Raw genomic sequence first — 23,062 nt, forward strand, 5'->3', positions numbered from 1 at the left:
GCTCCCATAGGAACTATCGTGGAAAAAATTAAAAAAAAATTATATCTTTCGTGTTTCTTAACATATATGTAACTTTCTAAGCTTGGATCCGAAAATTAGTAGGAAAACATGAAATAAAAATTATATCCTTTGTGTTTTTTAACATATAACCTTATAAATTTGAATATAACATTTTGTAATTAGTTTTGAATTTCGAATTAAATTTTATTAAAGTCTGACGACTATATCATATAGCTGTCATAGGCACGATCGGATAGTTGGTGGGAAACAATAGGAAACAAATTATAGCATTGGGGCTTTTTGACTTATTATCTTATAATATTGGGAGTATACATTTTTATATTTTTAAGAATTTCGAACTCAATTTAATAAAATTATTGATTATTTTTTATAACTGCAAGGGTATACAAACTTCGGCTTGCCGAAGTTAACTCCCTTTCTTGTTTAATTTTAAATTATAATATCAAATATTTAATTCAAAAATAGTAGTAGATACAAAAATCAAACAAAATTAAAATTATCTGAAAAGAAATCATATGATTTTGAAATTATATTAACTTTAGATATAAATTCGCAGAGCTAAATTAATGTTTTGTTTGCTGACCAATCAATACGAACGGAAAACAGAGCTGCAAACATTGTAACAACCAAACTGTGTTTTCCACCCTTGACAATTTTCTCACCCCAACTATGAACAGAAAAATGGGTCAGCCGCCTGGCAAAAAGCACAAAATGAATTTTCAAGTTTATGCATAAGGGCGCAGTTGGTTGCATCATAAAACCAAATGGTAAGAGCTATAAAACTAACCACTGAACGAAAAAGGACAATAAAGGACGCAGGCGGTGGGGAGAAGCCAACAGGAATCAACAGAATGTAACCGCAAGCACGAACGCTTAGGCAATCAACTAACAGAATGCACACATGTTCGTGAAAGCTGCTTTCTATTTTACTAACCACACCAGCCCTTTTCCACTCAAAGAGCTTCCTAAAAGAGATATTACTAATTTTAATAAACAATAATTAAAACTTGCACATTTTAAATTAGCTTTTTATTGAATTAGGAATTCATATAAATTTAGATTGTTTTAATGTATACGGGGTATCTCTTTCTGTTTAAAAAGGAATAGTATTTGGTGTAACACGCTTAAGAGTTATATAAAAAGAACTTGAACATGATTGGAAGTGATTGCTTTCCTTCTTCATTAGTATTCCTAAAAGTACATTGTTTGTTAAGGCCCCTTTCCGTCCATCGAAATAAAGTTTTAACTACACCACTGCTCTACTAGCGCACCCCTTTCGTTCAAGGTTGACAGTAAACTAATAGAAGAGCAGCTGCCACAGAGCCATTATATTTAATGCGATAGGAAAATAGTTGAAATTACCCATAAACATGAGTGCACAGAATAAAAAGTAAATGGATTTAAAATAAATTAAAGAATGTCCAACGACCGCATGTCTTTTGCAATACTAAGTATATGAACGTTAATATGAAAATAAATAATCTTTTATTTTGTTAAATTTATCATTTATTGTTTGCAAGCTGTTAATAATAATAGGTTATAATATTTAATGCTTATGCTTAAAGTTTATGTATAACTAAAATCAATATTCCTAAAATACATTGTTTTTCATAATTCCTAGTAGTTTTAAGGGTTGAGCTACCGTATTTCAAAAATGTTCTCATCTATATTTGGCTGTAATTTTTAATAATAAATTAAATCAGTCTTAAAAAAACACTTTATGTTATCCAATCCTATTCCATTTTAATAGTTAATACAATTTTTATATCTATAGGTGGCACCTATTAATGTAAAATATTTACTTATAGTTTTGTTAACCCCTGATTTTTTTGGACGCCCTATACGCTCTTAACGTCGCTCGAGTCCTTGAATTGAAACATTCGGCTTCCTGATAACCCTTTAATCGTGCCACAAAGCCAACTGCTGGTTGTCTTGAATTCCCGAATACCCTCTCGTCTGGATGATTAACTTTTTCGAGGGCCTTGTGGCAGCTGTTGCTGCCCGCAGCGTAATTAAATTGTTAACGCACACGTCCATCCAGGGGCCCGATTCCACGTATAACGTGAATGTACGTTCATCTGGCTGAAGTTCATTTATCCGTGATGCCATCTACCTTGACAAATGTGTAAAAAACAACAACAGCATTTAGCACACGCGGCACTAATCCGATGTGAGTGGAAGCTGGATGTCGGAGTTAAACCCTTTCTCCACCCCACTCGCTTTCGGCCTTCTCGTCCTCGCAACCATCCAACAGCCCCGAAAAAGCTGACAATCGCCTCGAGCCCCCGAATCACCCAAAAAACCCATTTTGCATGGAGCTTGGCTGGTGGTTTTTAATGCTTCATTGGCTTAATTGCCAGCCATGTGCGAAAACACATACACTGTGCAAAAAAGTTGCAATTAAAACATAAAAAAAGCAATTAATTAAAAAATCTTAAAGTGTCGTATTATGTTGTTTTAGAATTATATATGTATCGAAGAAGTTCTTATTACAATTTAACTGTGAGTATTCCTAGCTTACAATTTATTAATATTTAAAAATAATAACATTATAACATATAAAATCTAATTTTGTATGTTAATATTTTATACTTTAATACTGTAAGTATTCTTTTATTAAAACATTTAAAATACTTTAAGCTTAATTCACACTTTAAAAAAAAGCGTTGTTTGTTAAATAATAATATATAACAAGAACTTAACATTATAAAAACATTTTTTATTGTAATATTATCCCACCATTACTTAGGAAAAAATTGTTCTCAGTGCACCTATGCATGGCAGACCTGCTTATAAACTGAATCAAACAGAGACACCTACAACAGCTTTTGCGGGGAAAGTTAATGCGACCACAAACACGTTCATTTACCTTTTGCGGGTTAAAAGACACACGAATTCCCATCAAAAACATTGAACAAGTTAAATTATAGCAACATCACTAATGTTTTAAAAAGCTTTTCCCACAAACATTTCTAAGAAAAAAACGTGTAAAAACATTTCAACTAAATCTAACAAATTTATACATTTAAAATAGTTGTTTATACATATAAGTTCAGTTTTTGGTTTAACCTTCGGGAAATTTTATTAGTTTTCAGTTGGCTTTAAATATTTTACTAACGAATCCGTGTATATATTTTGTAATCAAACCATGCTAAAATGGGAAAAATCTTTGGAATCGATTGCTGTTTGAATGTATTTATTGTAGAGTGACAGGCAAATCTAAGACAAAGATCTTTTGAGAGATATAAAAAACGGGATAGGCTGCTGTTAAAATCAAGTTATGACGCATTTTTATATATTCCTTGCCAAATGCCAAGCATTAATTGAAAAAGTGCGCAATTTGCTAATCAGTCCGACTTGGCGGGGCTATAAAAGAGACCTGTTCGAAGCGATTGGCAAGTTAGTCGTTGCAATCACTCACAACATGAAGCTGCTCTCGGTCGCATTTCTTTTGGGCCTTCTGGCTCTGGCCAGTGGTAAGTGCAAGGATGTACTATACTATCTGTACTAATTAATAATTGAACCTTTGTTTTTCGACTAGCCACTCCCCTTAATCCCGGCAATGTGATCATCAACGGCGACTGCAGGGTTTGCAATGTTCGCGGCGATTAATGCATGGATCTCAGGCGCATTTTTTCTTTGTGACAAAATGAAATAAAATAAGTTCACAGAAACTCATACCTAAATTTCTTTAATTGGTGTGGCTATCTTAAGTTTTACAGCGTAATTTTCTGCATACAGATAATCACAATATGTGTACTGCATTGTAGGAGGAATAATGCTCTTCACTTAAAAACAAATTTGTTTAAGTGTAAATGTGTGTAAAATATTTTGTTATTTAAGATGATGGCAATACAAGTACTACAAACAAATTTAAAAAATGTTCTTCTGACCTTAAGCCAGCTGTAAAAATACATTTTACCCTTTCGCTCTAGGAAAAGTTTCAGGAAAGTTACTTATAATGTTTACGCTCTACATCATTATCAAGAAAACGAATAAGACCACCAGTTTATCTGCAGAAAATGTATTTTCTATAAGTGTGAGTTACATAACCTTTAGGGTTTTAGCTCCAGATCAGCCTCCGTGCACATTACAGTTTCGGCAATCTCCATTGATAATAACGTTACCCGGAACCAGCGGTGAGGCTGTAAAAATAAAATATTTTTTAATGAGGATTTTAGGATATAAGGATCTAAGTTTTACGCACCCATCGTTATGGCCAATAGACCGAGTGAAATCAACAGGGAAATTAATTTCATTTTGTTAGCAATGCCATGAACTAAACTGATGGAATTACATTCCTTGGTTTTCTTTTATACTTAATAACTCGTAAAATAAAACAAAAGCTTAGGTATTTCCCGCTTACATGCAAAATATTGAATTTGCTGGAAATGCCCCAGAAATGAACTTTTTCCCACTGATAGCCCGACTTAAAAAAAAAAAAATGCAAAACCAAAGCTGGCGATAACGAAATCAACCAGTCATAAAAATAAACAAGAAATGAAGTTAGCTTCGGCAAGCCGAAGCTTGCATTTATAAAAAATAATCAATAATTTTATTAAACTGAATTCGAAATTTTTAAAAATATAAAAATGTTTATTCCCAATATTATAAGATAATATGTCAAAGAGCCCCAAAGCTATAATTTGTTTCATATTATTTCCAATATCCGATCGTTCCTATGACAGCTATTTGATATAGTCGTCCGATTTTAATAAAATTTAATTCGAAATTCAGAACTAATTTAAAAATGTTAAATCCAAGCTTAGAAAGGTATATGTTAAAAACACCAAAGATATAATTTTTTTTTAATTTTTTGCCCGATAGTTGCTATGGGAGCTATAAGATATGGTTGTCCGATCCGGCTGGTTCCGACTTTTATACTACCTGCAATAGAAAGAAAACTTTTGGGTAAGTTGCAGCCCGATAGCTTTAAAACTGAGAGACTAGTTTGCGTAGAAACGGACGGACAGACGGACGGACAGACGGACAGACGGACGGACAGACGAACAGACGGACATGGCTAGCTCGACTCGTCTTGTGACGCTGATCAAGAATATATATACTTTATGGGGTCGGAAACGTCTCCTTCACTGCGATGCAAACTTCTGACTGAAATTATTATACCCTCTGCAAGGGTACAAAGATTAACCGCAAATTTTCCTAAAGTAAAGCACTAAAACAAAGGTTTTATTTAAATGTAATACATTTATTTTGTTTTCTTCATTATTTATATTTCAAAACTACTATTAACACGCACTTGGTGTTAAATTTGATGTAAACAGTTTGCTAAAAAGGCATTAACATAAATATTTCCATAATTTAATCTGTATGGTTTAATTTTTATTTACTTGTCCGTTGTATCGGTTTATTAGAACAAAAAAGATATGCAATCAATAAAAATATTTAAATTTATAGTTTAATACTTCAGTGTCAACCACCATATTTTTTATTAACTTCTTATGTTCTGAGAATAAAATACGACTAAGTTATCTCAAACATTTATTCAAGCTTTAGTAAATCTTTATTTTTTTACATAATAATAAAACAGCCATTTATCTGAATAAATGGAAAATAATTCCCAAAAACACCGCTCCAGATGTGAGAGTGTAGGATATAGAACCAGCCGCATTATGGTCAGGGGGCATTATTATACCATCATCGTTATCGGGCTTGTTGCAGTCAATGCACTTCCCATTAATATACACCTTGCCTGGTGTGGCTGCAATTGAAAATTTGCTAGCTAAAAATATATATAAACTTAATTGATGTAACAATTACCGTTAACTGCAGCCAGCAAGCAAAAAAGCAGCATCAAAGTTCCGGCGACTTGAAGGGGTTTCATGTTTCTCCTGGGGATTACGAATGAATCTGATTCAGAAAACGGGAGTGCTCTGCTTTTTATATGGGCTCAGTACATATTATTCAGGGGCGTAGACAAGGGTTACGGGGGGTTTTGGGGTTTTACCCTACTGACGACCTTTATTAAGGAGAAATTGTATTTCTCTATTGTATTTCTTTTATTTACAAAAAATAAAATGAGTTTAAAATTCGTAAGTCAAAATAAAAGAAGAGCCTTAAAACAATAAAATCAAATTTATTTTTTAAAGAATTTATTAACAGATAAATTTAAACCCCTCTTCAACTGTTTCTGCCTGCGCCACTGATAGTATTGTTCATGATAAATGGCGGATTACAGTAATACCTCAAAATAAGTAACTGATAAACCCCTTATTAATTGATATTTAATGCATTGTCTACATTTTTGCCTTGTATTTGAATTATTTCATATTTAATATACCTATATTTAGAAAAAACTTTGTACAAGAAACCTATATTTATTGGTTACGTACACAAACAAATGTACAATAATAATTATAATCATGGTAGAAAAGCCCCAGTGCTTATATAAACAATTGTTTTCCAATTCAAATTGTATACAATAGTACCGTATTAGCTTTTATCAATATTTATTAAAACTATTACTTTTTAATAAAATTTCATATTACGATAATAATAAAAAAATATTTTTTCCCATTTTTTTGAATATCTATAGATATATAGATATATATATATATTGAAATTTGTTGATAGCTTGCGTTTTAAACTTGAATTCCACTTGCTGTTTTTAACTGGTAACAGTCACAATAAAAAAAATTAAAGTACTTTCAATATTTTTTTTTAATGTATGGATTTGTTTTTAATATATTTTCACATTTTTGTAGGACTTAAAAATATTTGGCTGTGTGAACTCCAATTGGCTTGGTTGTTTTTGCTCCATTTCTGCTGCCCTCAGGCCCTCACATTGCAGACCCGACAGTCGCCGTTGATGATGACATTGCCAGGATTCAGGGGAGTGGCTAAGGACGGAAAATAGTTGTGATAATAATTAAATAACTTATGCAGTTCGCAGACAGTTCGTTCAATTTACTCACCATTGGCCACAGCAGCCAGCAGACCCAAGACAAAGGCAAGCGACAGGAATTTCATTTTCTTGGTTTTGTGGTTGGTTTTTGAGGTTGACTCGAGGGGATTTGCAGCCGACAACTGATGCCGAGTGGTAAGAGCCCAACGGCTTATATAGGCACTACCACCGAGCTCCTGGCTAGACCGATCTGTCTTATCTGCTGCGAGGTGGCTGCGGCGGCGCTGGGAAAAGTCGGCCAGAGATTGGGATTCTCCCAGAGTCAGCCCCCTCCAGACCAGAATTTCCCCAAGCTCAAATGTGCGACGTTCTCAATGAAATTGAGCGTAAACAAGTGCGGACCGATAGCCCCGGGATGCGAGATTGGAGGGGCAAAGCGACTCCATTCACGTGCGGTGCTCGGATGGCAAACCTGATTCCATTTGACTTGGCGCCCTGCGATGTTTTTCCAAGTATCAAGACCCGTTTTACACGTTCAATTCCGTCGAAACAATAAACGCTTGAATTAACACCGGCTTTATTAGCAAGAATTGCGAGAAGGTGCCAGAAGGGGTGGCTTAGGTAGGTGGGAAGAGTCTTATATCTCTAGGGGCAGAGACCCAAGATATACTATTCAACAACAAAATACGTGGAATCGAACCTCACATATTTTATCTATAAATTATTCTCCACTTAGCTACGCAGGCTTACTGGGCAATTTAAATAGTCTTTTCATAACCTATGTACACTAGGGTGGCCAAAAAAATAGAAAGCTACTTTTCCTAAACTTTCCTATACTTAAATGCCAATTATAAATAAGTATATCGGTTTTGAGGTGCTTTATTCAATGACCTTAAACAAGTAAGTGTAAATGAAAAGGAAAAACAAAAAAGTAAAATGAACTATATTTTCTTTAATGATTTACGTAAATGCTGGTTATTGGAGACGTCACAAAAATTGCAATAAGTGTGAACCACCCTAATCTACACAAGGGAAACATTACTACGTAACATGCTGTTCTTGGAGTAAATGCATCTTTGAAATAAAATATTTAAATGACATCAAGGCATAAAATCATAAACTTAAAGTCTGACAAATAATGATTCCTTTTTATTTGCCGTGCACTACAACATAATTGAAAGATATTCAAACATATGGGATTCAATTTGATTTTAATATAATTTTTTTATATTATTATATATATTATATTATTTATACATTATATTCCCTACCGGCAAAAGTTGAAATATGGGTCATTCGATGTCAAACGTGACACGAAAATTTGGGTCAGAAACATTGGTAATATTTGTATTTCCGATAGTTTTATACATTTGTTTATGCTTTTAAATTTGTACCGCGGTATCATTAGTTGTTATATTTGGCTATCCTATCTCCTATTTTGTATCACCTTTGACGTAAAATAACCCGTATTCAAACTTCAATATGTTTACCCATACATTTTCTCTATTTGACAATTTAATTTAAGGATAGGACCCTTTCCAGTCAGTTATACATAGGTTAAACTTATCTTGTATATTTTTTTTCGTTTTGTATTTCGTATATTTCATGGACACCAACTTTGTTAATCGGTGTATCATAATCTTCCTGGGCAGTATAAGTTTTCAGCTTACCTATGAGCTTAGTAAGTAATATTCTATTTATTTTTGTATGCTGTCAGAAATGCTAAAACCGAACACACAACTATTTATTTCTTTGTTTTGTTTTTTTTTTATTTAAGTCATTGTTGCTCTAAATTATAGGTTTCATTTTAGTACAAAGTGGTGTTAAAAATATTGAGTGTGGGGTTGAAGGTAAGTTGCGGCATTTCGTTGGTCCTACTTGCCACCGTGGACATTGCAGTATTTGCAGTCGCCGTTGATGACCACATTGCCAGGATCGGGCGACAGGGGAACAGCTGAGGGAAAGATGGTTAGTTAATAAAATTATCAGCTCTTGGAAGCTTGTAGGTTCAACTCACCGTTGGCCAGGGCCAGCAGACCGAGCACAAGGACGGTGACGACTGAGAAGAACTTCATATTGATTCTGGATTGGTGGTTCCGGTTTTGGATGCTAATGCGCTGTGCAATTGATTGAGTTCAACTGATGCTCTGCGCTTTCGGGACCAGATCTTATATAGCGCAGCTTCGGATCGTAGAACGACGCAAGTGTAATGGGCAGTCCGCAGGCTTCTGATAACCCCCAACAAATCGGAGACGTTTGGGAAAACACAGAAAGTTAACCGCTCAATAGTATTTTGTTTTTGCGTATTTCAATCTGGAAATTCCAGTCCAGGGTTTACGAGAAGGCAAAGAGTGTATTATGTGAACCAGTAAGTAGCTTTTATTTCAGCGAAATTCACAAGAAAATAGTTAGAGTTCTAGGTGGGTTGAAATTGCAGGCGGTAGTTGAGTAGTTAAGAGCCCTGAAGCATATATTTTTGCCTACAAATACAATTGGTTTTTTTATTTTGTTTCTTTTTTTTTAATATTTGCATAAAAGACTTGCACAAATTAAATCAAACAACGGGTCTTACAGTCAGTGTATGCATTTGTTTAGGTGTAGAAAATGTTGTATCAACTAATTTAAACCTGTTAATGTCCATTTAATTAAAAACAACACGTGTTTTAAATTCTAAATTAAAAGGTGCTATATATTTTAAAAACATAACATAACGTAGAATTGTCTACACAACAAGAATAAAATTATTAATAAATGTTTTCTTTTTTGGTATACTTTATCAAAACAAAATACAATTTTTGTTTGTGTGCTCTTAATTATACTAACTTCTTAAACTGTTTACCAGTTTTGGTAATTATATTAATGAACAAACCGCTAGAGAGAGAAGAGAAAGGTTAAATGATTTCTTTGTAATTTAAAAAGGTTATTGACCCCTGAAATTCGCTAGCATAAGCAAGATTAAATAAAATATGCATGAATCATTAAAAATGGATTAGTTTTGTAAGTGTAATTTATTTATAGGTATTACGTAGCTTTTATTCATAGATAGGTATTTATTTGTCAAAGAAATCTATTCTATAACTACGATCGACTTGTAAATGTTGTAAAAATAGAATCTTTGCTTGATTACAACAATTGCCATAAACATGAGTGTTGGTTTAAAAAAGTTGCACTCAAAAAATCATTACAAATTGCTAATCTGAATCGTTGAAGGCATCGATTCGTGTTCGCCAATAGTTCGGCTTTGTTTTAAAATAAAGAAGCACCTCATGCCTTAGCTGTATTTAATACCAGCCTTGAGCGGTTTTATATGCACCCGCATACAGTATATATTGATTACAGATCTGAGATAATCGGGACGGGTATAAAAGAGGGCGCCGGTGATCGATCAGGTTAGAGATCCGCATAATGAAGTGCCTGACGCTATTGGCGCTATTGTTCCTGGCGACGTTGGCCTACGCCCAAGGTCGGTCTTGCAGCTGAAAAGTTTACCCGGAATACTAATCTCTTGCCATTCACAGCCGGAAAGGTCACCATCAAGGGGGAGTGTGTTAACTGTTCCCACGGACAGACCACCACCACTACCACCCACAAACCTTCATCCAAGGGCATCGCGAATGGCGGCAGGGCCACTGCCAAACCCAAATCCAAATCCCCCTCGCCCCGCAGACCAACTTCATCGGAGGAGGGTGATGACGACCTTGCCGGCGGCTGGTCGCTGCATCAAACAGCTGGAGGATCTCAGTATATAGGCAGGCGCTCGAAGCGCCAGTGGGGCGGTCAGTACATCGATCTGGGTGGATCCGGTGGAAGAGGAGCAGGCGGAGGAGGTGGCTGGTCAGGAGGTGGCGTCACCACCATCGATTCACGTGGCTATCCCGGCGGAACCTTAGTGCGCAACAGCGATTGCGTCGGATGTAATATTCGCGGCTAATAATACAGAACATTACTTTCAAAATCAATAAAAAAAAATTAAAAGTAAAAATAATGTACTTCCAATTTTGTAATTTAAAATCTTTGGGTGTGAATCTGTAGCCATACAAAGTTTACCCAAGTAGCTGTTTTCTATTCAGCAACACCATACCCTTCCCTAAGTTATATAACTTTTCTCATAATTCTCACTAATTATACTATCTGCAAATAATCTTTACTGAAAGTTCACTACTGAGATCGCTTATCCTATGAGGTAGGTCACTAAAATAACAGGATTAATATGTATTTTTTTGTGGATTCCTCTATTAATTGTTGTTTTAGTATTAAGAAAGTAAAGCCCTTTTTTTGTTGACGTTGTTTTTTATATTTATTTTCATTACACAGCGTTAGTATTAATATTGTCTTTGGTTAAAGGTAAGTTTACTATCCCGGGAACAAAATTGTTTTCTATTTTCCACCGTGGACATTGCAGTTCACGCAGTCGCCGTTGATGATAACATTTCCAGGATCGGGCGACAGGGGGACAGCTGAGGAAAGGTAATTAGTATTTTATTTTAATTTAACTGATTAGTTACGTAATATATATGTTCAACTCACCATTGGCCAGAGCCAACAAACCGACAACAAAGGCAGTGGCGACTGTGAAGAATTTCATATTGATTCTAGATTCTTGCTTTATAAGAAAAGTGCTGTAGGCAATAGACTAACTCCGACTGATGCTCTCGACCTACGGGATCTGAGCTTATATAGCCGAGACTCTGACTGAGTATAGACTCGAGTGCATGGCAGGTTGGAGGCCTCTGATAACCCCCGTCAATAAGGTAGTCAACAGATTACACAGTAAAGGCATTTGAAACATCATAATATCGGTCCAAAAGTAAAATTTGACACAGTATTTTTTAGTGAGGAGAAAGGAGTCTACTTAGTTGTATTTATTTTCTTGGCACTTTTATTAATTCTAGGTTGCATTTTAGCTTTAAGCGGTATTATAAATATTTTGTTTCGGGCTTGAGGTAAGTTTGTCCATTTGCATATCCTTAGGATTGGATTCTCCTTTAGCCACCGCGGACATTGCAGTATTTGCAGTCGCCGTTGATGATCACATTGCCAGGATCGGGCGACAGGGGAACAGCTAAGAATGGGACATTCGTTGGTTAATTGTTCGGATTTTGTAATATTATAGGTTTAACTTACCGTTGGCAAGGGCCAGCAGACCGAGCACAAAGACGGTGACGACTGAGAAGAACTTCATATTGATTCTGGATTGGTGGTTCCGGTTTTGGATGCTATTTGCACTGAGCAATAGATTAGCTGTAACTGGTGCTCTCGGCCCAGTAGACCTGATCTTTTATAGCTGGTCGTCGGGTCGTAGAGCTACTCTAGTGCATTGGACGCTCGTTGGCCCCCTGATAAGCGACGACATGGGAAAACACCCAAATGGAATCAACAGACCCCGAGATTGAAGGTGCTGGAGGGAATTTCACTGCATGCTGATTCTTTCGCAAACAAGTAATAAGATTGATTGGTATTATAAGCTTGATAAGACTCATTTAAAATCGGAAAATGGGTAATTCCAAGCGAGCTACAAAATCTGTTGCAAAAAAAGTAAAAACAAATATCTTTGATTAAAGTCCACTGACCCTAATTTAAGGAACAATGAATTATGGCACTACAAATTTATCTCCCATATATACTTTAGAACTAAATGAATTGAAATGGACTGCTATCGATCTTTTTAAGTCTATTTAATTTCTCAGATTCTATTGTAAAAGCTTATATTATAAATTAAATTATCGTAATGTAGAAATGGGAAAGGGATAAAGCAATTGATAATCCAACACAATAAGAAAGTATTTTGCTATCTAAAAGTTATACTTTTGTGATTTTTCTATTTTAATTTATACATTCGTTACGTTATTTTATACATTCCAAAATAAAGACGAAAATAGTTCCTATTACCAACGTTTGTTTACCAAATAATGTTTTCGAAAACAAATTTTTTATAAAATTTAAAATAAAGAGTCAATTTAAAAGTCAAAGCAAGCATCTGGTTTTTATGAACACTTGGTTACACATTTCTAGCTAACTGAAATCAAAATAAAGCTTCTGGAAAACCCCTTGCCGAGAATTATCTGTCAATTGAACTGGTTTCTGGGGCGAGTCCCGCTCCATCCCACCTCTATATGGTTGTGCGTCTGCTGCTATCTGGTTTCTATAACAAAGCAGGGGAGAACGCTTAAAAGCTTTCTGCTTTCAAGTGTCTCGAGCAGATTCGTCTTGCACCCAGCACGAGAATGAAGTGTCTGATTCTGGCCCTTGCAGTTGCCGCAGTCCTGGTTTCCCAGGCCACAGGTAGGAATCAGATGGTCCCCCTTTCAGCCGCACGTTTCCCTTATTATTCCATTACTCCGCAGCCGGAAATGTGATTATCGGCGGAGCGTGCCGGGATTGTAGTCCGCCGGTGGCGGAGAACGTGGTGGTCGGTGGCAAAACCTACAGGACGGGCAGGCCGGGCCAGGGAAATGTCTATATAAATTCCGCGGACGCTTATCCAGGAGCTCTGGACGGTCTTGTCCGGCGCCCAGGAGCTGGTCCGGCACTCGCCCCAGGAGGAGGAGGAGGTGGCACCCAGTATCCCGATGGCTTCAGTGGACGCGTGCCAGGCGGCACTTACCTGCACAACAAGGATTGCGTCGGCTGCAGCATCAGTGGGGGCGGGGATTAAACAACAATAAAGAGTAGAAAATAACACCTTGCATTTATACACTCCGTGGGATTATTGACGGCTCCTTAATAGCTGGCCATTATTCAACAAAAAGGGTTACTTCAAAGGGTACTTTGCTCAGTCGATTAAAACAGAAGGGAAGGATTACAAACGCATTTGTCTCCCAGTCAGAAATTTGGAATGCCATCCAAAAAAAAGGCGTTCTAGAACGTCTTTACGTAAATATACGCAGAATGCACCTAAAAGAATGATTTTTTGCACTCGTGTAATTAATATGACAATGAAATGATTTACATAAAAGAAAGTCTTTCAGAATGTTTACCCTTTCGGCTGGGGCTTTAGAGCTATCTGTGAAATCTGATGGACAAAATAATAGGTACATGTTTTATGATATCAAGCTATGAGAGATAATATTTTCTCACAGTAAAAATGTTTAATAAATGTGTAATTTTTAAATATTAATACTATTTTGCCTATAATAAAATAGGAAATAAACTCGAGCCCTTCTTGCAAATTTAACATGTCAAGTATTTTCCTTAACAGCTCCTGAACATTGTGGTACTAGATTATATTTAATGTTATACATTTTCGTTAAATTTATTTATTTATTTGGACCCAAGGAGTAATGATTTCATATATGTACAGTATTATATAGGATATCTAGAGTTCAGACAAAACAATATGTGCTAAGCAACATATAGATGGTAAAAATCAAGTTTATATTTGAAACGCACTTCGTAATATGGGTATTACCCACTTAATAAATGAAAATACCAAACAAAAATGTACCTAACAATGAGGAAAACGTATTTATGTCAAATCTATAAATTCTTAAAAAACAAATAAATTTAGAATAACATTTATTTTTATTTATTTAATGGTAAACTGTGAATACCCTCGTTATTTAACCTTGCGGTCTTATTGGTTTTTACGCAGCGCATCGCAAGTATAAATAAAAACAGAGGCGCAGGGCTTACTTAAGGGATATAAAATACATTTATTGACTAAAAAACATAAATCTGGAAATATTTTATTTTTGAATTGTAGTTCCCGTTTAAATATAGTTTGTTCTAACTTTTTAATGCGAGTGGGGGACTTATACCCCAAATCCCCCCGAGGCTCCGCGCATGGCTAAGTATATTTATTATGCATCGAAGCTGGGGAGTAAAAGCTTTAAAGCTGCGCCTCATCAGAGTTGAACCCTCAGTTGCTTGAGATGGGTTATCAAGAGCGGGGGTTTTTGGAAAACCCATGTTTATACAATGTTCTAGGGTATTTTCTGATCTTCTTGTGTTAATCACAGGCAAGGTAAAGAAACGCAGCTATATAAACGGAGCTGAGATGAAACGATCTCAGTCAGTTTTTAATCTGAATTGCTGCAGCGATGAGGTGGCTTTCTTTATTGGTCCCGCTCCTGGCGCTTCTCTCCCTCCTCGAAGTTGGACATGCTCGTAAGTACTTTACACTAATATTTACTTGATCTCTTCAACAACAAATCACTTAATTTTTAGATTCGATTCCGAGAATAACAATTAAGAACGGCGACATCACTGTCCATGGAAATTGTTATGGTTGCACTGCTAAGGCCACGAAAAACACGGCTCAATTACAAATTAAATTTACTCGAAGATGGTAACTTTGTGTTAAAAAACCCTTCAACTTGCCATATTTATTTATACTATTTATAACTAAATAACTAATAAAAAGCTATCTGAGATGAAAAGTGATAAGTGCTTTAATTGTGAGACTAAAATTCTCTAGTAAACTTTCAAGAATGCAACTTAAGACATTCGTTTCCTGGCTGGCCCACCTGAAAGTTGCTCCACTGTACTAAATTAATAATAGCCAAATTGCAATGTTCTCGTAAATTTGTCGTAAACTCAAGAATGGGTCGTAAATCATTCTTGGGCCGGAGCGAAGTTCCGTTTCGGCTTCTGTTTTATGCCTCATTGGTGGAAATATTTCAACAAAAAAGCATAAAAATTGCCATCATATTTGACTTTACCCGGGCCTGGCCGTCGTACACGTGTTTTTCCTCGTTTTCCTTGCGGCAACCTAGCGCATTTCCACGTACCGCTTTTCCGCGCCCTGTGACCCGTGTCCTTTGTGAGATGTTTTATTGCCAAAGAAAACCGAGCGAAGGCAAACCGCTGTGCGCCTGTAAATGACTCCCCAGGCACCTTTATATTGACTCGTAAAATTGCGACATTTATTTGTGTGCGGCTGAAGGGAGGCGGGGCTTTCCGAACCAATCCAAAACCCTCCCACCCCTTCTTTCGGCCTGCTTTCCCAGGCCGAAGTCAGGGTTTTCCGTGGGGTTTCTTAGAGCTTTAAATTTGATTTTTATTTGCCCCGACCGTTGTTTCCCGGCAAACGATTTTTTTATGTTCTCCAAAAAAAACGTCTCTTTGATTTCGTTCAGCGGAAATTGGAGTTTTGTCTAGAGAGAAAATTGTATAAAACAATGTCAAGTAAAGCATGAAAAGAATCAAACACTTTTTGTGTTTTTTCTTTGGTTACCAGTCTTGTTAAAAGTTTTGTGCATGAACTTTGATTAATTTCGTTTACAAGGCACCACGAGATTAATTGAATTTTTCGAGGGCCAAGCCGAAAAGGACTCAGTTTTTCATAATTAAATTCATTTCGTTTGCCGCAGGGACATTGCGCATACGCACAGTTGCACTCACAATTGTCCGTCTGCATTTTTATCTTTCATTTTAATTGTGTTTATTTGCAATTTATTTGTTTGCCCTTTTTTCTTAAAATCGTTGGCAAAGAATTTTAGCGGTCAGAAATAAGTGGAAAATATGAAATAACAGGGAATCGTGAATTAATGCAATAATAATTGGGTTTTATATATTGATGTCAATGGTTGGTATGAAAGTGCCACAACCAACATTTCTTAAGGGATCACTAATTAGTACAACATTTTTAAAATATTTTTATTAACTAACCAAGTAAAGTTTAAAGGCTTTGCCTAGCAATAAATTCGTTTTTATTGCGAACCAAAGTCATTCTCCAATTTCAATTATTTCCCATAAACCGACATGGCAACCTAATTACGCACTGCGAACATCATTGCCCTCGGAAAATTGACAGATAACCAAATATGCAATCAAATTTTGCCAAACACAGAAATTTCCGGCAGCCCTCCCCACCTTTTTTGTGGACCCAGGACATGTAGCCAACATGACCACCGCAGGGGGGTCAGAAAACAATTGCCTGGCCACGCCCCTGGGGCAGGGCACCACAATTTCCACAGCCATCAGGAGCACCACCATCACCATTACCCTCAGCATAGCCATTGCCTTCGCCTTTGCCATTTGCCAACACCCCCAAGGCCGATCAACTGGTCATTCAATTTTGCAGGCCCTTCACCCTCGGGCGCCTGCATTATGCAGCTTACCTCGGACTGATTTCATTTTCGTAATTACCTCACCGACTCGTTCGACGCCCCAAATTCTCCTCCTCCTGAACAGGGCGCTGCAGTGGCAAAAAACCTGCATAATCCTTTATACCTATAAAGTAATTTCCTGCTTGTCAGTTCACATTTCAATCGTTATATTATTTATATTAAAATTTTCTTATCTGAGTATTTAATATATTTTTTAAAAAATCTTCTGCAACATAGTAATTTGTATTAATTTGTTAATCACAAAAAAGTACACATCATTTTTTTCTAAGATAACCCTCACCTTTCAGTAAAAATACCTACAAATACTTTTCTTGGAAATCGACATCACCCTATACTATGTCCTCCTTATCAAATCATATTTCATTCGTTATGTTATTAAACACAAAGCAGCTTAAGTATTTTTTAAATATTTGTTTTTATCTTTAATTTTCCTTGGTGTTCTAAAAATTTATATTTTTAAATAATAATTAACTGTGTATCGTATGTAAATACGAATCATTTATTCTCTCAATCAAAATAGCTGCTAACACTTTTCTTTAAAACTGGCATTACCTTCTATAAAATAGCCATATCATTAGACCGTACAATTGCATAAATTTTAAAAAACTGACTGGGTTTATTTATAATCATCATGGAAACCTACAAAAAAATTTCGAAATATATATTCAAAACAAAAAAGAAAATTTGTTATTTTAATAAATATTTAAATTAAGTCGTACTCGGTTACAGAAGTGATATGAGTTGTCATGAATGTCAGATTTTATGCAAGTTTTATAAGGCCCTAAGCCAGAGACTTTATATTACAGTTCCATTTAAAGTGTAGATATGTATAAAATATATTATTTTTCACTCATTTCATGTTTAGCACTAAGGGTAAGAGGTTTTTAAATTTAAATATAGCCCGATGAGATCTGCGATTCCTGTTAATATAAATTCGAAAATTCCCCTGACACCATCATAGTTATTTTTCTCAGTGGCCCGTTCCCCTATAGGTTATCGACAGGTGCCGCAGTCTGGCCTGGGCTCGGCCGAGCTGGCTTAACGAGTTGATTAAATGCTGTAATTGATGGAATTGCGAACGGGGATGCAAAAGGTGTAAATGATCGGGCTTGGAATGCCGCCTGGATAAACATGTCATTGTCGTTAGACGTTGTCGGTCGATTGGGTGAGCTCCAAAGTGATTTGGGATGGCCCAGCCATCGAGCCATCGGGTGGGCAGGGCACCGGACCCTTTGCTCCTTTGTCTCCCCATCGGGCATCATCAGTGGGCATCAATCAGAGAAGCGCCGGGAATGCGAGCGTATTCATTTCATAAATATTTGCGGCAAGGGTCGAGGCACGACTTCATAAAAGGGTCGCCAAAAGGCAAGCGAGAGAGGCTGGAATAAAAAATGATTTCAAAATTGAAAGGATTATGGGCGAGCGGCAACGGAGCGCGTTAATGCTGATGGCCGGATGGGTTCCCTTGGGTCGGATTTTGGGGACCTGAGACCTGGGGCATGGGGTCCGGGTCTGCTGGTATGTGGCTGGTGTCGCTGTCAGTCAAACAAAACAGGGCTGAGATAAAACGAGGATGCTGTTGTTGGCCAACAATATAATTTGAACAGGAATGAAAAATAAACGAGCCGCACGAGAACTGATTTTTGGGTCCGAGAACGTGGGGGTTATACGACAAAAAAGGCACATAAAGCGTGCAATTTTTGTATAAATCAAACCAAATATGTGAACAAAATGTTTTTTATTTCGATTCCTCAAACCGGAATAGACACACGAAGTAAGTGGACAGCACGGTGGAGCGGATTAAGGCTTTACCGAAGAATATAATTATTATACAATGAAAATGTTATCAACTAATATAAGTGAAGGATGCAATTAAACACTTATCTTTCAAATAAAATATATACATTTTCTTGTTTGAAATATATATATATACAATAACATTTAATTTTTTATAACAAATAAATTTTATATTATTTTTTTTTAATATTATATTATATCGCATTATGTATCAATATTTTATTTTGAAGCTCAAAAATTTCATTTAGATACAATGCGCTTTTTTATTACTAATTATTCTGAAATAATTTACAAACTGTGCTGTTTCATTTTTTATTACTGTGACAGCCACTTAAATTTGTGCACTTCAATCCTTCCTCCTTGACAACCACTGTGCAGTATTGCCATTTATTTGAACACTTAAATAAAAACATTGGGAGAAAAATAGTTTACTTTTCTAAAAATAATAATATATATATTTTTTTACCAAATAAAACAAGCAAAATATGGTAAGTAATTAGAAAATTTAATTTAATCAAGAAAGGAAGTTAACTTCGGCATGCCCAAGTTTGTATACCCTTGCAGTTACAAAAAATAATCAATAATTTTATTAAATTGAATTTGAAATTCTTAAAAATATAAAAAAGTATATTCCCAATATTATAAGATAATATGTCAAAAAGGCACAAAGCTTTAATTCGTTTCATATTATTTTCCACCAATTATCCGATCGTTCCTATGACAGCTATCGTCGTGCGGTTTTAATAAAATTTAATTCAAAATTCAGAACTATTTAAAAATGTTATTTTCAAGCTTATAAAGTTATATGTTTAAAACACCAAAGATATAATTTTTATTTCATATTTTCTGACTAATTTTCCAATCGTTCCTATGACAGCTATATGATATAGTCGTCCGATTTTGATAAAATTTAATTCGAACTTCAAACCCAATTAATAAATGTTATTTCCAAACGTAGGAGGTTGTAAGTTAAAAAACACCGAAGGTATAATTTTTCAATATTATTTTACCACTACTTTTCCGATTGTTCCTATGGGAGCTATATGATGTATTTTGTATTTTGATAAAATTGAAGTCGAAATTCAGAACTAATTAAAAAATGTTATTTCCAAGCTTAGAAGGTTATATGTTAAAAAAACTCCGAAGATATAATTTTGTTTATTTTTTCCCCGATAATTCGTATGGGAGCTATAAGATACAGTTGTCCGATCCGGCTGGTTCCGAGTTATACACTACCTGCAATAGAAAGAAGATTTTTGGGAAAGTTTCAGCTCGATAGCTATAAAACTGAGAGACTAGTTTGCGTAGAAACGGACGGACAGACGGACAGGCAGACGGACAGACGGACATGGCTAGATCGACTCGTCTTGTGTCGCTGATCAAGAATATATATACTTTATGGGGTCAGAAATGTCTCCTTCACTGCGTTGCAAACTTCTGACTGAAATCATAATACCCTTTGCAAAGGTATAAAAAGGATATCAAATAGAAATGCATTTTATGTTTGTTCATTGAAATAAGGATACTCCAAAAAATTTATTTGTTCTACTTTACTTAATTTATTCTGTTAATTCCAAGCAAAGAACAAAAGAGTAAGAAAATACAGCGATTATACAAATTTCTGTTATAAGTGTGTAGTTTTTATAGTAAGTGTAATTAAAATTTTTCTGTGTACTCGCATGGGTGGGCTTTCTTCTGGCATTGTCTGCATCCTTTTCCCTCGGAACGGACTACTTCTACGGCTGCTGCTGGCAGTTTGCACAACGATAAATGTTATAACAGAGCTGGGGATTTGCAGCTACTGTTCGGGAGTTTGGGAGTGGAACAGCTGGCGCTTTTGGGCTTGGATTTGGACTTGGTCTTGGACCTGAGCACGGACTGGCAAAACTCAATTTATTGTCGGGCGCCGCAAGCACAGGACTGCCGAATCCCCTTCGCATAAAGCTCCCCCGCCAGGGCATTATCCATCTATCACATTTTCCTGTGGCTCTGCTTCATCCGCCGCCCTGCGGTTGTGTTTGGTTGGGCTGGCATTTCCACATTTCCCTCGTTCTCACATTGCCCTCGCTTTCACATTTCCACCTCCCCCGTTGGCAGACTTTATGATGTCCATTCTCGCTTTTCGGCGTTGACTGCTGAAAATTGAAAATCATAATCGCATCAACTTTCTGCACCGCAAACTTTCTCCGCTGTCTGCGAAAAGTTGAATTTCTCGGTGACTTTCTCCCATCCCCGAAAGTAGGCACTGCACGACGTCTGAATGCTAGAAAGATAATTTGTTGAGATTAGTTTTCCAGCACAATGCGAGCCTGGATATGTGTTCCTTGCCGCTCCCATGTGCCTTGGTTAACCTTCGGCCAATGTGGCTGCCTTTTATCAGACAAACGGACGGACGACGGGCGTTCTGGCCAACTTCGAGCATATAAATTATGTGCAAGTTGATTATAAAACAATGCAAAACTGGCCAAAAGTTTTCAGCTCAAGTTGACGTTAACTTTGATAGTTGTCCTGGGTCCAACGAGGCCCACTTTCCCATGCGGTTAAGTGGGTGGGGCACTTACTATACAATGGGGGTGGCTCAAACAGCTGCTCACGATCGGGGTGGTTTGTATTTGAAAGAAATCTCTTATAGAATAGGATAATAATGATGGAAAGATGGTAAAAACTTCTTTACAAATGTCGTGTTCCTTCTTTTCATTGGCTATTATAACCTGTTGTTATAAAACTGAAATATTATCCTTGGGTTTACTCGAATAATAATATAATATTTAACCAAGATTGTGATATCTTTTGTAGCTGTTTAAATCTTTGATCAACTTATTAATGTAAGATTACTATCCATGTTTTGATCTGCTAATATATAAACAAAATATAGTACATCAGATAAATATAAATAAATATAATGATAATATCTGCAGATAAATATGTCTGATGCATTTTCTTTATAATATTTTACCCTAAGTTTTGTTAGTTTTCGTCAGCTTCTTAAATCATTGAACAATTGAAAAACAATAGGATCAATATCCAGTTGATGATCTGAGGAAACTATAATTATTTATAAGAATTTTGTATGAATACAAAATTATTTCTTTGATACAAAATTATTTATAATATACTTATCAAAAAAAATATTTCATAGACTTGTTTAAGGGTATATATGTCAATTTTTTCACATTCCTACGTTATTCTATGATTAAAATTGTGTGGTATGGCATTTAAGAACTTGGTATAGGGGCCTAAGCACCAACTACCATCCAAACTCTGGATTCCAAACACATCACGCTGCCATCTCTGCGTGGTCAATCAGTAGCCAGCAGTCAGGGCTTCGGCTACATTAAGTGGGGCCATCATGCCGCCTTTCCCTGTTTACCAACCAACCATACACCCCCCCCTGGCTTAGCCCCTCGTGGCCCCCAGTGCCCCCTTCCGCCTCGGAATTAGCGTCGCTCCGTTGGCCATAAGCCTGTCATGATGTGGCAAGTCGGCAAGGCGGTGCGTCTGCCTGCCACAGAACTTGTGGTCAGCTTTGTGCCATGTAATTGTTGATTTTATGCGTACGCCCGGCCATTAACGTGTTGCCCCAAGACCGCCGAGCTGTTGGCCGTGAAAAGCGAAGCGGCAATTAGGCCAGTCACAACTAGCGTGTCCACTGCCATTCCTCCATGGGGATGAGGTGGGAAAATTATTGTTTCGGATGTGTAAATTTGACCAGGCCATTTCCAGTAATTCTCCGACACGACAGTCGGAATGCAATGCTACAATTTACTACAAATGTCAAACGTAAATACAGGCACTTACAAGGCTAAATTACAAGGCAAGAGAGGTGCCTTAACCCTAATGTTTCTATATATATTTGGTCTTTTAACTCATCTAGTTTAATGATCTTTGTTATTACTAAGTACTATCAAACTGCTAATAGTTTTCATTGCCTTATTTCTGTTTTATGTGGGAATAATAATATTAAAAACTGTATTATTTCATGTTTTTAAAGATCGCATTATACTATGCCAAGAAACAGCATTCTTTTATTGAGATAAATAGTTATTTTATAATAGAAATTAGAGGTATTCGATATTTTCTAATATTTTTTTTATCTGGGAGTAAAGACGTTAAATACTGTATCATATATTATTTTTGGATTTCGTATAGTCACAAATTAAGTTCAATAAAAGTATCTCAATCCCTCAAGTACAATCCATAAAGTGTTTAAAGACAGGTCAGGCCCTTAGCTTTTTTCATTTTCATGTTTTAAGTATTTTTCTGACTTATATATATGAATATAATTGTATATTGAAACCTATATAATATC

At 36.1% G+C, this 23,062-nt stretch overlaps 10 protein-coding genes across 10 annotated transcripts; 4 read left to right on the forward strand and 6 right to left on the reverse strand.

Moving 5' to 3' along the window:
- The first annotated feature begins 3,341 nt into the window (after window positions 1–3,341).
- Window positions 3,342–3,699, forward strand: LOC108030454 (bomanin Short 3-like). Its single transcript, XM_017103347.2, has 2 exons — window positions 3,342–3,497; window positions 3,563–3,699. Exons 1-2 carry the CDS (start codon window positions 3,446–3,448, stop codon window positions 3,631–3,633), a joined length of 123 nt encoding a protein of 40 aa, XP_016958836.1. The 5' UTR covers window positions 3,342–3,445; the 3' UTR covers window positions 3,634–3,699.
- Window positions 3,700–4,029: 330 nt separating this feature from the next.
- LOC108030457 (bomanin-065) lies at window positions 4,030–4,340 on the reverse strand. Its single transcript, XM_017103350.1, has 2 exons — window positions 4,229–4,340; window positions 4,030–4,166 (listed from the first exon to the last, which is right to left on the reverse strand). The coding sequence occupies exons 1-2, from the start codon at window positions 4,278–4,280 to the stop codon at window positions 4,096–4,098; spliced, it is 123 nt and encodes a 40-aa protein (XP_016958839.1). The 5' UTR covers window positions 4,281–4,340; the 3' UTR covers window positions 4,030–4,095.
- A 1,170-nt stretch (window positions 4,341–5,510) lies between these two features.
- On the reverse strand, window positions 5,511–5,891 carry LOC108030455 (bomanin-836). The gene is made up of 2 exons (XM_017103348.3): window positions 5,803–5,891; window positions 5,511–5,743 (listed from the first exon to the last, which is right to left on the reverse strand). Exons 1-2 carry the CDS (start codon window positions 5,864–5,866, stop codon window positions 5,577–5,579), a joined length of 231 nt encoding a protein of 76 aa, XP_016958837.1. The 5' UTR covers window positions 5,867–5,891; the 3' UTR covers window positions 5,511–5,576.
- Window positions 5,892–6,684: 793 nt separating this feature from the next.
- LOC108030456 (bomanin Short 3) lies at window positions 6,685–7,114 on the reverse strand. The gene is made up of 2 exons (XM_017103349.3): window positions 6,957–7,114; window positions 6,685–6,881 (listed from the first exon to the last, which is right to left on the reverse strand). Exons 1-2 carry the CDS (start codon window positions 7,009–7,011, stop codon window positions 6,814–6,816), a joined length of 123 nt encoding a protein of 40 aa, XP_016958838.1. The 5' UTR covers window positions 7,012–7,114; the 3' UTR covers window positions 6,685–6,813.
- Window positions 7,115–8,629: 1,515 nt separating this feature from the next.
- LOC108029961 (bomanin Short 2) lies at window positions 8,630–9,068 on the reverse strand. The gene is made up of 2 exons (XM_017102463.3): window positions 8,904–9,068; window positions 8,630–8,840 (listed from the first exon to the last, which is right to left on the reverse strand). Exons 1-2 carry the CDS (start codon window positions 8,959–8,961, stop codon window positions 8,761–8,763), a joined length of 138 nt encoding a protein of 45 aa, XP_016957952.1. The 5' UTR covers window positions 8,962–9,068; the 3' UTR covers window positions 8,630–8,760.
- A 1,139-nt stretch (window positions 9,069–10,207) lies between these two features.
- LOC108029957 (bomanin Bicipital 1) lies at window positions 10,208–10,875 on the forward strand. The gene is made up of 2 exons (XM_017102460.2): window positions 10,208–10,349; window positions 10,405–10,875. Exons 1-2 carry the CDS (start codon window positions 10,292–10,294, stop codon window positions 10,815–10,817), a joined length of 471 nt encoding a protein of 156 aa, XP_016957949.1. The 5' UTR covers window positions 10,208–10,291; the 3' UTR covers window positions 10,818–10,875.
- Window positions 10,876–11,156: 281 nt separating this feature from the next.
- LOC108029973 (bomanin Short 2) lies at window positions 11,157–11,576 on the reverse strand. Its single transcript, XM_017102480.3, has 2 exons — window positions 11,414–11,576; window positions 11,157–11,343 (listed from the first exon to the last, which is right to left on the reverse strand). Exons 1-2 carry the CDS (start codon window positions 11,469–11,471, stop codon window positions 11,264–11,266), a joined length of 138 nt encoding a protein of 45 aa, XP_016957969.1. The 5' UTR covers window positions 11,472–11,576; the 3' UTR covers window positions 11,157–11,263.
- Window positions 11,577–11,733: 157 nt separating this feature from the next.
- LOC108029871 (bomanin Short 2) lies at window positions 11,734–12,174 on the reverse strand. Its single transcript, XM_017102361.3, has 2 exons — window positions 12,011–12,174; window positions 11,734–11,948 (listed from the first exon to the last, which is right to left on the reverse strand). The coding sequence occupies exons 1-2, from the start codon at window positions 12,066–12,068 to the stop codon at window positions 11,872–11,874; spliced, it is 135 nt and encodes a 44-aa protein (XP_016957850.2). The 5' UTR covers window positions 12,069–12,174; the 3' UTR covers window positions 11,734–11,871.
- Window positions 12,175–12,950: 776 nt separating this feature from the next.
- On the forward strand, window positions 12,951–13,565 carry LOC108029970 (bomanin Bicipital 1). The gene is made up of 2 exons (XM_017102476.2): window positions 12,951–13,168; window positions 13,231–13,565. The coding sequence occupies exons 1-2, from the start codon at window positions 13,111–13,113 to the stop codon at window positions 13,539–13,541; spliced, it is 369 nt and encodes a 122-aa protein (XP_016957965.1). The 5' UTR covers window positions 12,951–13,110; the 3' UTR covers window positions 13,542–13,565.
- Window positions 13,566–14,734: 1,169 nt separating this feature from the next.
- Window positions 14,735–15,264, forward strand: LOC108030003 (uncharacterized). The gene is made up of 2 exons (XM_017102519.3): window positions 14,735–14,992; window positions 15,053–15,264. Exons 1-2 carry the CDS (start codon window positions 14,926–14,928, stop codon window positions 15,175–15,177), a joined length of 192 nt encoding a protein of 63 aa, XP_016958008.1. The 5' UTR covers window positions 14,735–14,925; the 3' UTR covers window positions 15,178–15,264.
- The last annotated feature ends 7,798 nt before the right edge of the window (window positions 15,265–23,062 follow it).

This window comes from Drosophila biarmipes, chromosome 2R (genome assembly GCF_025231255.1).
Source record: "Drosophila biarmipes strain raj3 chromosome 2R, RU_DBia_V1.1, whole genome shotgun sequence".
Taxonomy (NCBI): domain Eukaryota; kingdom Metazoa; phylum Arthropoda; class Insecta; order Diptera; family Drosophilidae; genus Drosophila; species Drosophila biarmipes.

What these genes read in the sequence shown, in the direction of transcription:
- LOC108029973 (XM_017102480.3), bottom strand. Translation starts at nt 11,471, where the DNA reads ATGAAATTCTTCACAGTCGCCACTGCCTTTGTTGTCGGTTTGTTGGCT. An exon ending in TTTGTTGGCTCTGGCCAATG is followed by an intron (nt 11,344 to 11,413) that starts GTGAGTTGAACA and finishes ACCTTTCCTCAG; the next exon opens with CTGTCCCCCTGTCGCCCGAT.
- LOC108029970 (XM_017102476.2), top strand. Translation starts at nt 13,111, where the DNA reads ATGAAGTGTCTGATTCTGGCCCTTGCAGTTGCCGCAGTCCTGGTTTCC. An exon ending in CCTGGTTTCCCAGGCCACAG is followed by an intron (nt 13,169 to 13,230) that starts GTAGGAATCAGA and finishes ATTACTCCGCAG; the next exon opens with CCGGAAATGTGATTATCGGC.
- LOC108030455 (XM_017103348.3), bottom strand. Translation starts at nt 5,866, where the DNA reads ATGAAACCCCTTCAAGTCGCCGGAACTTTGATGCTGCTTTTTTGCTTG. An exon ending in CTTGCTGGCTGCAGTTAACG is followed by an intron (nt 5,744 to 5,802) that starts GTAATTGTTACA and finishes TTTCAATTGCAG; the next exon opens with CCACACCAGGCAAGGTGTAT.
- LOC108030454 (XM_017103347.2), top strand. Translation starts at nt 3,446, where the DNA reads ATGAAGCTGCTCTCGGTCGCATTTCTTTTGGGCCTTCTGGCTCTGGCC. An exon ending in CCTTCTGGCTCTGGCCAGTG is followed by an intron (nt 3,498 to 3,562) that starts GTAAGTGCAAGG and finishes TTTTTCGACTAG; the next exon opens with CCACTCCCCTTAATCCCGGC.
- LOC108029961 (XM_017102463.3), bottom strand. Translation starts at nt 8,961, where the DNA reads ATGAAGTTCTTCTCAGTCGTCACCGTCCTTGTGCTCGGTCTGCTGGCC. An exon ending in TCTGCTGGCCCTGGCCAACG is followed by an intron (nt 8,841 to 8,903) that starts GTGAGTTGAACC and finishes TCTTTCCCTCAG; the next exon opens with CTGTTCCCCTGTCGCCCGAT.
- LOC108029957 (XM_017102460.2), top strand. Translation starts at nt 10,292, where the DNA reads ATGAAGTGCCTGACGCTATTGGCGCTATTGTTCCTGGCGACGTTGGCC. An exon ending in GACGTTGGCCTACGCCCAAG is followed by an intron (nt 10,350 to 10,404) that starts GTCGGTCTTGCA and finishes TGCCATTCACAG; the next exon opens with CCGGAAAGGTCACCATCAAG.
- LOC108030003 (XM_017102519.3), top strand. Translation starts at nt 14,926, where the DNA reads ATGAGGTGGCTTTCTTTATTGGTCCCGCTCCTGGCGCTTCTCTCCCTC. An exon ending in CCTCGAAGTTGGACATGCTC is followed by an intron (nt 14,993 to 15,052) that starts GTAAGTACTTTA and finishes CTTAATTTTTAG; the next exon opens with ATTCGATTCCGAGAATAACA.
- LOC108030457 (XM_017103350.1), bottom strand. Translation starts at nt 4,280, where the DNA reads ATGAAATTAATTTCCCTGTTGATTTCACTCGGTCTATTGGCCATAACG. An exon ending in TCTATTGGCCATAACGATGG is followed by an intron (nt 4,167 to 4,228) that starts GTGCGTAAAACT and finishes TTATTTTTACAG; the next exon opens with CCTCACCGCTGGTTCCGGGT.
- LOC108029871 (XM_017102361.3), bottom strand. Translation starts at nt 12,068, where the DNA reads ATGAAGTTCTTCTCAGTCGTCACCGTCTTTGTGCTCGGTCTGCTGGCC. An exon ending in TCTGCTGGCCCTTGCCAACG is followed by an intron (nt 11,949 to 12,010) that starts GTAAGTTAAACC and finishes TCCCATTCTTAG; the next exon opens with CTGTTCCCCTGTCGCCCGAT.
- LOC108030456 (XM_017103349.3), bottom strand. Translation starts at nt 7,011, where the DNA reads ATGAAATTCCTGTCGCTTGCCTTTGTCTTGGGTCTGCTGGCTGCTGTG. An exon ending in GCTGGCTGCTGTGGCCAATG is followed by an intron (nt 6,882 to 6,956) that starts GTGAGTAAATTG and finishes TTCCGTCCTTAG; the next exon opens with CCACTCCCCTGAATCCTGGC.